The 12,261-nt window shown below is 38.2% G+C and overlaps 1 protein-coding gene across 1 annotated transcript in view; it reads left to right on the forward strand.

The window, feature by feature from the left end:
* The window catches only part of LOC127580830 (high mobility group protein HMG-I/HMG-Y-like), a 67,663-nt gene extending 59,259 nt beyond the window's left edge, over nucleotides 1-8,404 (forward strand). The window contains exon 6 of the mRNA XM_052034755.1: nucleotides 2,768-8,404. Coding sequence (XP_051890715.1) covers nucleotides 2,768-2,833 — 66 coding nt within the window. The 3' untranslated portion in view covers nucleotides 2,834-8,404. The remainder of the gene's footprint in view (nucleotides 1-2,767) is intronic.
* The last annotated feature ends 3,857 nt before the right edge of the window (nucleotides 8,405-12,261 follow it).

The following is a 12,261-nucleotide window of genomic DNA, read 5'->3' on the forward strand; positions in this document are numbered from 1 at the left end:
AGAGTTGTCCAGTTGTCCTGCAGCCGCACTCCACTGAGTAAAGGTTCGCTCACAGCCCCCTGCTGGGCAATAACCCAGTTATGAGCTTATCTACCAGCAGGTCTGAGCAGATCATTAACTCTGTTGGTAGTATATGTAAAGACTGCAGCACTATAATGGCTTGAGCATTGATATTTTCGCCATTGTATCTCTACCTGTGGTTATTAACATAGTACAGCATGGAACAGGCCCTTTGGCCCACAATGTTGTGCCGACATAGCTAATCCCTCCTACCTGCAGAATGCCCATATCTCTCCATTTTCCTCTCAATCATGTGCCCATCCAAGCCCCTCTTAAAAGCCCCCAGTGAATTTGCCTCCACCACCCTATCAGGCAACGCATTCCAGGCATCCACCACTCTCTGAGTGAAAAAAAACATACTCGTCGCGTCTGTTCTGAACCTACCCCCTCTCACCTTAAATGCATGTTCTCTGATATTGGATCGCTCAATAACGGGAAAAAGATATTGCTTGTCCACCCTATCTATGCCCCTCATAATTTTATACACTTCCAACAGATCACCCCTCAGCCTCCACCACTCTAGAGAAAGGAGCCCAAGTTTGTCCAGCCTTTCCTGATAGCACATGCCCTCTAATCCAGGCAGCATCCTCGTAAACCTCCTCTGCACCCTCTCTAAAGCCTCGACATCCTTCCTGTAGTGAGGTGACCAGAATTGCACAGTATTCTAAATGCGACCTAACCAGAGTTCTATAGAGATCCATCATAACTTCTTGACTCCTGTACTCAGTACCTCGATTAATGAAAGCAAGCATTCCATAAGCCTTCTTAACCACCCTATCTACCTGTGTAGCCACTTTCAATGAGCCATGGGCTTGCACCTCAAGGTCTCTCTGCTCTTCAACACTGTTAGTGGTCTTTCCCTTAAGAGTGTACTGCCTCTTGACATTAGTCCTACAAGGTGCAACACCTCACAATTATCTGGGTTAAACTCCATCTGCCACTTCTCTGCCCACATCTGCAACTGATCTATATCACACTGTATCCATCGCCAGTCTTCTACACATTTACCCACCAATCTTGGTATAGCCTGCAAACCTATTAACCCACCCATCGACTTACTCATCCAGGTCATTTATGTACATCACAAACAGCAGAGGTCCCAATACAGATCCCTGCGGAACACCACTACTCACAGGCCTCCAGCCCAAATAAGTCCCTTCAACCACCACCATCTGTCTTCTGTGGGCAAGCCGGTTCTGGATCCACACAGCCAATTCTCCACTGACCCCATGCATCTGAACCTTCTTGATTAACCGATGATGTGGGACCTTGTCCAATGCATTACTGAAGTCCATATAGGTGACATCCACAGCTCTGCCTTCATCAATCTCTCTCATCACCTTGTCAAAAAACTCAACTAGGTTAGTAAGACACAACTTGCCCCACACAAAGCCATGCTGGCTTTCCCTTATCAATCCATTGGATTCCAGGTGTTTTATATCCTATCTCTAAGAATTTTCTCCAGCAATTTCCCTACAACTGATGTGAGACTCACTGGTCTATAGTTCCCTGGATTTTCCCTTGTTCCTTTCTTAAATAGAGGAACAACATTAGCCACTCACCAGTCCTCTGGGACCTCACCCATGATCAAAGATGACACAAAGATGCTGGTCAAGGCCCCAGCAATTTCCTCAGTAACCTAGGGTATATCCCATCGGGACCCACATAGCTCCCTACTTTTCTATCATTCATGTGTCTATCCAAGAGTCTCTTAAATGTCCCTAATGTATCTGCCTCCACAACCTCTGCCGGCGGTGTGTTCCACGCACCCACCACTCTCTGTGTAAAATAAAAACTTACCCCGACGGATGCTGCTCGACCCGCTGAGTTTCTCCAGCAGATTGTGTGTTGCTCCTCAAACCTACACCCTCTTGTGTTTGATACCCCCATCACAGGAAGAAGATTCTGACTGTCTACACTCTCTGCACCTCTTATAATCTTATGTACTCCTATTGGGTCACCCCTCAGCCTCCTTCATGGTGGTGCATTCCCATAGGTTCAGTGGATCCCGTGAGATTAACCTCAGCGGGTACTCAGATAAGGTTTAAAGGGATATGGGTTCAATATGGGAAAATGGGACTGGCTTAGATGGGAATCTTGGTTGGCATGGACCGGTTGGGCCGAAGGGCCTGTTTCCATGCTGTATAACTCTATGACCCAGGGACTTATCCACCTTAGTACTGTTTAGGAGACCTAACACTACCTCCTCCCTGACCTCAAAATGCCCTAACATGTTTCCGCCCTCAGTTCCAATGTTTGTATCCTGCATATCCCTGTCCTGGGTAAATACTGAAGAGAAATACTCATTCACAACCTCATCCACTCTAAATTCATCACTCTTCCCCATAATAGTCCTCTCATTAAAGTACAAACACTTCAAACCATTTGTCCCAGCACATCTGTTATTAGGAATCTGCCTAATACTCCATTCCCTCACATCAGCCCTCCTGCCTATTCCCTCACTTACTGACCTATTGTTCTGGTTCCCATCCCCCTGCTGTGGAATTCTCTGCATAACCATTCTTGGTTGATGCAAACTGTACATGTTAAACTTGATAACATTTTGTTTGCTAAGAGATTTCCCAGCATACTACAGTGCAAAGACAAATGTGAGGAAAATGCACTTTGGAAGTACAAAGTAATGGATTTAAAGGAAAATTGTATTTACTACTTCTAGTTCTTATTGTAATTTTCATTTTTTTGGTAGGAAAAGGTAGAGCAGGAGGAAGAAGAAGAGCATGCTTCTCAAGAATCTTCAGAAGAAGCACAGTAAATCTGCAAGAGTCTCACTACCTCATCCAACAGATGTCTCCTGTCAATACCTGGACTACAAACCCTATCACACTGATTTCATTATAGTCTTAACAGGGAACTACCAACAGCACTGGAACATTACAGTACTTTTTTTTAAAATATAGGTCAAGGTATTTCAAAGAAATCGACATTTAATGAAGGGCGAAGCCTAAACAATTGAGCGTGTATATCATGTTTTGTCATTCTGGTAAGTTTCTAAGCATTGGTCTTCAAGTTAAACCAGTTAATAGGACAATGCTAATGAACATTTTAGTGCTCAGACATAAAATAAAACAAACAATGGTCTGTTCTGTTGTTGACAATTCACATAGATAATGTATATCGCATATTGGAGGTGATAACTCTTGGCAAACATGAAGATGGGTACAGTGGCTGTTATAATAGACAGCAGAGAGCAACTCTTCAAACCTGCATTTTTAGTGCCAACCCAGCTTGCATTGCAATTCCATACTGGATTGTAGAATGACCGTTGCCTACAAATCAAAATGGCTAACACATTCACAGCTACATAACTATTCATTTTTAAAATTTCTTTCATGGGTCATTTTATTTTTGTTTTTGGCATGGCTTAGAATTGTGTAGATAAACCTATGTTAGCCTATGATTATGATCTCTTACTTTGTAGACATCCTTCCAAGTGGAAGAGAACTAGAGATTTCTTTAGGCTCTATATAATAGTTAACTGTTTGCCTGGAGCTAATAATTTTTATAATACATTATTAATGACTTCTGCATTATGTATACCATACTTCACTTGACATACAAATGCATTTTAAGTAATATGTGAAAGTTAAGTGACATTTTATTAACAAGAATTTTGCCCTGTTACTCTTTCCATATTCTGAATGCATACATCGTTTTCCATAAAATGAAGCAGCAAAACCTTTTCTATTCAAAGAAAGGCATTGACTGCTTAATCTCTGAATTGCAGACTACAATTTGGTTTGTTGGTAAACACAAAAACGGGAGAGAAATTTGCTATTGACAGTGAAGGAGCATTTTATAACTAGGCATAAATTATTTTTCCCCTATTGTAGTGACCTTGAATCTGGAACTAATTGTAGGTCAAATGAGGCAAAATTCAGTAAGTGAATTGTTTAATTTCAATACTACAATAATAGTGTAAAGGCTCAGGAAATCCACAAAATAAAAGCTTCTGATTTGGAAACCAATCCATTTAATAAGGATTCTAATTCTGAACTATTATCATAGTAAACTTAAAGTATTATTTTTACATTATAATAATCACATAGAGAAAAAAAATCTGTTTTGCCTCTCTTTGGAACATTTATACCAGCAGTTGTACATGTTGTCATCTTGTGATTTAACTGACTTCACTATGCCACTGACCAATGTGTCTAAATACACAAAGTTAAACTGGGACCATTGGCCCAGTTAAATGAAAGACCATAAATGCTGGATTTACTTCAGTCCATTCAATTGGTTATGGTAATGTAGAGATTTATATTCTGGCAATACAGATTAATTATTTTTATTATTATTCAAGTAAGAGAAGGTATCCCTTTTGCTGGACTGTACAGGCTGTAATTAACAAATTACAAATATATATATATAGACACGTACAAATGAAATCCTTTAAAATTCATTGGATACTCAGAGAGACTGTAAGATGCTAACAGTTAAGCCATGTTGAAACAGATATTGGATTAAGACTTAAGGGATAAAAGTGCATTGAAAGATACAAATTATACTTTTTTTACTTTTGCGTGTTCCTAGTTTATGACATGCTGATCTTTGAAAGTAAGCTATGTAGAGACGGATGGTAAAATAACATTAATAACAACATTTAGAATATAATACTTGAGGTATTAATTGCAAATATAATGCTTCATATGGTACCTTATTACTTAGATTGTAATACCTCTCACCAACTGCAAACATCTTAATCAATATTGCTTTACTATAACAGACACCAAGTGCTAGAGTTGAGCTGTAATTTTACTTAATTATGAGTTGCAGAAGGCATTTGCTTATTTAATCAATTTATTCAGATGATGCATAAGCATTGCTTACAGTTAAATTTAAAAAGGACCAAGTTAATTAGTGTTTGTTATTCTGTTTTCTGGATGTCATGTTCTGGAAGTAAAGCTATGATTATCCACATACTTCTAAATTTTTTGGGGGGGAAGGGACATTATAGATTTATAAAAGAGTAATTTCCATTTTCTATGCATTGAAAACATTGGTTGTAATTCTGCTGCAGAGTTAGCTCAGTTGTGAGAACTAGTAACTCTCGAGTCAAAGGTTTGTGTCACTTGAAATCCTGAAGCATTAAAAAATTTGACTAAAGCTCCAGTGCAAAACTGAGAGTGTGCTACACTGTCAGGGGTACTGTCTTTTCAATGAGCCATTAAACTGAAACCCAGTTATCACACTAGGGTGGAGGTTTGAAAAAAATCTCATGGCACTATTTTGAAAAAGAATAGGGCAGGTTTCTTCCCTCAATTGCCCAAAACTATCTCCCCCCCCCCCCCCCCCCCTCAAATTCAGTGAAGCAGACTAGCTGCCATTGTGGGATTTGGCTGTGTACAAATTGACAGCTGTGCTTCATGTATTATGACAGTTGATTGCCTGTAAAGTTCATTTACAATGTTGGGACATACTGAAAAGCATTATTAAAGATGTAGTTTTAAGTTTAGAGTAGTGCACAGATGATGATTGATTCATTATATAGATAAATTCAGTGGTTTTGCAGTTTCATTAACAGGCTATTTAATATCCCACTATTTTAAAGTTAATTTGCATCTAAATTTTGTAGATGTTAATGAAATTTAGATTTAACATGCTAGCCAATATGGACAAGAAACACGTTATATAATAAAAGTGCTCTTTCACGATCTCCTGTGACTTCAGGTATCAGAATTTTGAATCTATGAAATCTTCTTTCACGAAGTGCTCAGGCTGCTCAATTAAACAATATGAATTTTATGTTGTTTAACCGTGAACAAATACAGAAATCTTTTGTGCATTGAACAAAAAATGGCTGCCAAATTACAGTATGCCTCTTATAAATTGTGGTTTTCCAGATATTTAATTGAAAACTGGCTTGAAGCAAAATCGAGTTAGGGAAAGGACAATTATAAGGACTGTTTGAAGTTATTAAATACCCAATCTAAGGACAAGCAAATGGGATATTTCTTCTTAAATGTCAATAGATGTAATGAGGCAAAACCCAATAATGGTAACTTGTTAGTCCATGTTGCTGAATATTTCTGTTGAAATACTGGCAAAGTACAACTTTCTTTACTAGTTAAGAATGAAATCTGTCTAAAAGATTTTTCAGCAGGAGTCAGTTCATTACTCAGTTTTCATGTTATTTTGCAGTATTAGTACTGTGCTGAACAGATACAACTTTGGTTTTCGTATTCACAACTACCTCTTTTTAGTTTCATAGTTTCTCAGTTGCTGCTGTACACAAAATACAATTCATTTGTGCATCTCCTCAACCACAGTGATTAACTATGGTGAATAATGTTGTGTCTAAATTTATTGTCTGCAGATTTCATGTATAATTCTACATTGAGATAAAAAAATGTAAAGAGTTTTGAATTTGCTGCTTACCACATTGCAAAAAAAAACAGTAAGTTGGTAAAAAGGAAAGAAAGAGGATTTACAATGTAAATGTTGCGTTTATTTAAAAAATGCTCAAGATATGAATTTGCAATCTACTTGACGGACTTTGGAGCCACAGTAAGGATTGGCATAAAACATGTTGAGAGCTTTAATGCTTGAATTACGTAAATGTAAATTCAAATTAGTAGCTTATAAAATGGCATCTGTTGCTAACAACATTTAATGGTGTAACTGGGCTGTAGCATTCCCACGATAGTAAATGATTTTTATATGAAAGTAATTGCTGGACAACTTTCCTCATGTTAATGCCTATCTCCTTCAGTAGGAGACCTTGGAACTACCGAAGGTGGTAATTTGATTACTGTATCACTAGTAAATTTAGAAAAATGTTTAGAATATTTATTTTTAAAATTCTTCTTAAAATACAAATTATAAATTTAAATAATTGCTTATGGGCTTCTTTCTATCCATAATGTGTTGCGTACACTTTATAGCTGCCAGCTTTCTTCAGTGCTATACCTTAATGGATATGCTCCCTCTTTAAGCTAGATCTGATTATTCTGGCCTCGTGTTCAAAGAGGTAATTCTTAATCAAAAATTATTGGATTGTGGTTTTGTTCAGGTGCTCAATTGTGGCAATTCACTGCTTCAAAAAGCTGGGTACTGAATAGGGATCAGACGCAATATTGTTAGTCTTTATAGTTCAGTGCAGCATTGTACAAGGAGAGCTAGAAGCCTGGATTCTAGCCACCACTTGAAGGCTTAGTTAAGGATAGGATTAGCAGAACTGGTAACAGAAGAATTTGTCTATTGTGTAAATTTATTGCTGTGGGCTTGAGTCCTTGTAAGCCACCTTGTGTCCATGCCATTTGGTCATACCTTTTAATAGAAAGAAATCATCTTTTCTAATAACAATAATTGGCAATGATCACATGCCCAGCTCCCATATTGATGGGAAAGTACTTCCATTGTTTTGTATCCATGTGCATTGCTGTGGTACAAAATACATGCAAACCATATCAAATAAATAGAACAATGATGCATTAAACCTATAGCCCTGGAGGAAGATGTTTTTGTGCAATCTGTGGAATGAAATTGCAAATGTATTTATATGGCTTATAATTTTGTTGCACCAAACATTAAGAGAATATTTCCCCTTCCTTCCAACACTGCCAAAACCAGTAAGTTCAGTACCAAGATCTACAATCTCTGTTCTGGTGTGCACTTGGATTTTTATCTTACAGGTGTTTTATGCCACAGGGAACTGAAATGACAGATAATAGGCATGTTTTACAATTTTACCAACTCACTGTTTAAATGTTTGGGATTCATGATGTTATCTGTTTTACAAGTTAGTGGATATTTGAACACAAATGAAGTGCTGATAGCTATATTGAAGTAAAGCAAAGATATTGATCAGACTTTAGAAAAAAATCACGTTATGCAAAGGAGATGAGGCACAGATTTGGATTGTACCTCAGTTAAATAAAAATCCTGGTTATGTTCAAGGCAAATCACACATTTAAGAATGCCTACCTCAGGACAAACATTGGTGATCCTGCTGACTTAATGCATGCATAGTTTAGAAAGTTTTACTGAAAACTCATTTTTACTAAATGATGCAAAGAGAAGATGTCACGGAAGCATTTTATATTCATGAAAGAAACTTGAAGCAATGATTGTGAAAAATTGAGATTCTAGATAAATGTGTGCAATTAAGGGCACAACAATTATACAATGTTATAATTTAATATTTTTCCATCAGAAATATTTTGCATTCCAGCCATTTTTTAAATCTAATCTCTTGGCACTCTGTGGGAGTTTGGTTCTTTAACATGTTTACTGATCAATAAAATGTGGCAGATGGTTTGTACATGAATGCCCTAATTGTGTTTAATTGCCTAAATAGTACATTGAGATTTTATTTTTTTTTGGATGATGTTTGGTGCAACAATAAAGATAATGATTATTCAAACTGGTATCAAGTTGTGCACTTTTAAACCAAAATTGTGCTTCTGGACCACCATCTGCTGGATTATACATGACATTACATGCTACTGTTAAAACAATTTCTTGAAAACTTCCATTAAAAATATTCATAATTAATGCAGAATGTTAAAGAAATGAGTAGCTGAGAATTTTATTAGGGAAGAAATAAAAGCACTTTGAATCGTTGTTTCACCAGATGTATCGAAATTTTTGATCAATGAAATGCAAATTATTTCACAATAATACTTAATAGATAAAACTTCAATAATCCAGCACCCTTGGGACTTGGGTGGTGCCAGACTTGCAGATTTTCTGGACTACTGGATTTTATTCATATTAATATTCCAACATAATCTTAACTTGCTCTTTTTAATATGTTACGCAGTGCAGATGATAAATATTCCATTGTATCTCGTATATTTCAAAGGAGTGCTGGAACCATAGCCCTGATGAGTTGAAAAGGAACCAGGCCCTCTGTGAGATGAAGTGTACTGTGGGAGCGAGTGCCCCAGTGAGTTGAGAAGTAGCATGGGAACTGGGGTCCAAGTGAGTCCTTAGGAGAGAGGGAACTGGGACCCCAGTGAGCTGAAAGGCAGAGCGGCAAACATCGTCTAGTGAGCCAGATGCCGAATCATCGGGATTTCTGAATAGCCGGATGGTGGATGGGCATTTTACTATAGCATCCTTCTCACTTAAAATCTTTGCAGTACTTTATGATATCAATTACTTTTGGATGACGGTGTAAAAAAAGATTGTGGTAATTATATTCAAAATGTTTTGCCATAAAACTTGTTAATTTGCAGTGTAGTTTGCTGCCAACAGAACTATTAACAAAAATATATTAAAGCTCCTCTTAAAATCAGAAGTATTATTACATTCTAAATAGTTGCCTCAGATAAGCAATCTAATCTCGAGCTGAAACCATGATAATAAACTTTGCAAATTAAATTGTCAGCATTATGTTATCCTCCGATCTACAGAACTGGAATGTTTGTTTGTAGTTGCAGTGGAACAGTTCATTGTGAAGCACAGGTACTTAATGCTTTAGCAGGGATGTTGTTGGGATGTATCCAGTACACTACTGACTCCTGATTTCATGAGGTAAATTGATTTAAAGAATGAAAGGTGGGCATTTATGATCATGAGGAGCTCAGGGTGAAATGAAGCACTTATTGGAGATTTTCATTGCCTAGGGCTTGTAGAGTAAACATTACTTGCTACTTGCCTTGCCTGAATATTGCCCATGTTTTGCTGCATGGGAGGAGGGACTGCTTAATTACCTGAGGATCTGTGAAGGGAATTGAACATTGTCATTGGACTAAGAGAACTGGAGCTGAGTAGTCCTGGTGAAACCCAAGCTGGATATGAGTGACCAGGTTACAAGTGAGGAAGTACCGATTGATAACAGTGTTGACAACACATTCCATCACTTTGCTGATGATTGCAAGTAAGCAGGTGAGGCAGGAGTTCCCAGATTTGATTTGCCTTAACTTTTGTGAACAAGATGAACCTGTACAATTTTCATTGTCGTGTAGATGCCAATGTTATGGTTCTACTGTAACAATTTGACCAAAGGCACAAATAGTTCTAGAACATGGTTTCAGGTCTGCAGTGAGGATGTTGATGGCCCAGTAGTCTTTGCTGTTTCCAGTGCTCTCAGCTGTCCATTAAAATCACAGAGTGATTTGAATGTATAGAAGGATGGTTTAGGTGATGGTAGAGACCTCGGGAAGAGCCTGAGATGGATCCTCCACTTGGTTGCAGGCCCTAGAGTCAATCCCATTTTATTTGAAATGTTCCCTTCATTCTCATTAACCCCCCCCCCCCCCCCCCCCCCCCGATTCTACTTCTCTCCTACACATTAGACGCAAGTTACACTGGCAAATTAACCTACCAACCAGCACACCTTTAGGATGTGGAAGGACACTGAAGCACCAGGAGGAAACCTACACAATAACTGGGAGAATGTGAAAACTCCACACAGCACCCAAAGTCAGGATTGAACCCAAGTCTCTGGCGCTGTGAGGCAGTGGCTCTCCTAATTGCGCCACTGTGTTTCATAAATAACAGGAGACATTGATGGAGATACTTTGTTCATCCCTCTAGAGAGAAGCAGAGTTAGCATTTCGGGTTGGTAACCTTTCATCAGGATTCTTATGAAAAGTCATCAATTTGAAAATTAACTCTGTTTCTCCATTGATACTTTCTGACCTGCTATCTCTGGCATTTTATGTTTTTTACATCATATTTCTAGCATCTGTAATATTTTGCCTTAAGACTGCAGATGTTTCAGCCTTGCTTTGTACTTGTATACCACACAACACAATGAAGGATGGAGGAACTCAGCAGGTGGAGCAGCATCTGTGGAGGCCGAGTTTCTCCAATAGTTTGTTTTTTTTTAATGCTAACTTCAATGCTTCTTTCAAATGCCATTCAATTTAGGAATGTACTGATTAAAGTCAATGAGTGGTAATCAGTAAAAGGTTTCTTTGCCTGCCTTTGGCTATGCCATGAGGTTCCATGTTTTTCAAACTCCTTGAAGTCTCCTAGGGTTGTTCACACTAAACCACTGCTGCCACTTCTGGCAGATCTGCCTTCCCCCAGTGGGACAAGGCATGCTAAGGACCAGAAAGGAGGATTTGTAGATGTTAGCTGAACGATTCTTTGAATATCGCACAGTTGATTGACAAATCCCTCAATTTAAGCACAAAGCCCCCAGATTTTGTAAGGAGAACATTGCACGATTGGAACTGCTTGCACTCCTTCTCTTGGAAGAACATGGAAATCCTGAACTTGCAGAACATTATTTGCTAGCACTTTACCAACTATGCTCTGACATTCAGGATTAGAGCACACAGTTACAGCAATTTCCCACTGCTTATGAAAGAGAATCAATAATGACACAAGTTAGACCAGACACACAGGGAAAGGCTGTGAAGGATTATGGTAAATGGTATTTATATCTTTTTTTAACTTGTTTTGAGTTTACTTAATTTTTTTCTATGCTTTAGTTTTTAATTTAAAACTTATAGTTTGATTTAATTTTTAATATGTTTTCTATGTTTCTGAATGTCTGATGCATTCAATATTTTGACAGCTTACCAAGTCAGGGGTCACTTAGCCACCTGTTAAGAATATATTTTGTGCTGGTACTTGTTCCTTACAGCGGAGATTGCTATGCTGGCCATACATTTGAGCTTTCATCCATTCTCCCAGGGGAAACCATATAACTAAATGGAACCCACCCAGAAACTCTGGACTGTTATATAAGATAGATACAAGATTTATTTATTAGTCACGTGTAGATTGAAACACACAGTGAAATGTGTCTTTTTGCGTAACTGAGAATGTGCTGAGGGCAGCTTGCAAACGTCGCCATGCATCCGGCGCCAAAATAGTGTAACCCACACGTCTTTGGAATGTGGGAGGAAACCGGAGCACCCGGGGGAAACCCATGCAGACACACGGGGAGAATGCAAACCTCCTTACGGACAGTGGCGGGAATTGAACCCGGATCGCTGGCATCTGTAATAGGGTTATGCTAACCACTACACTACCATGCCGCTAATTGCAGCAGCTTGTATTTCTAAGTGCTTTGCTGAGCCTTTTCAAAGGACATTTAAAATCAACCACCTTCCCGTGGTCAACATTTTTGGAGACCAGACCAAGTAATAGTGGCAAATTAAGGAGCACTTGTTAAGCCAGGTTTTATTTTTATGAATATTTTCATGGGCAGCATAATTGATTATAACTTTCTTAATTACAAATTCAAAAAATTGTATTTCACTTTCCCAGCTACCCTAA

Source organism: Pristis pectinata, chromosome 20, assembly GCF_009764475.1.
Source record: "Pristis pectinata isolate sPriPec2 chromosome 20, sPriPec2.1.pri, whole genome shotgun sequence".
NCBI lineage: Eukaryota > Metazoa > Chordata > Chondrichthyes > Rhinopristiformes > Pristidae > Pristis > Pristis pectinata.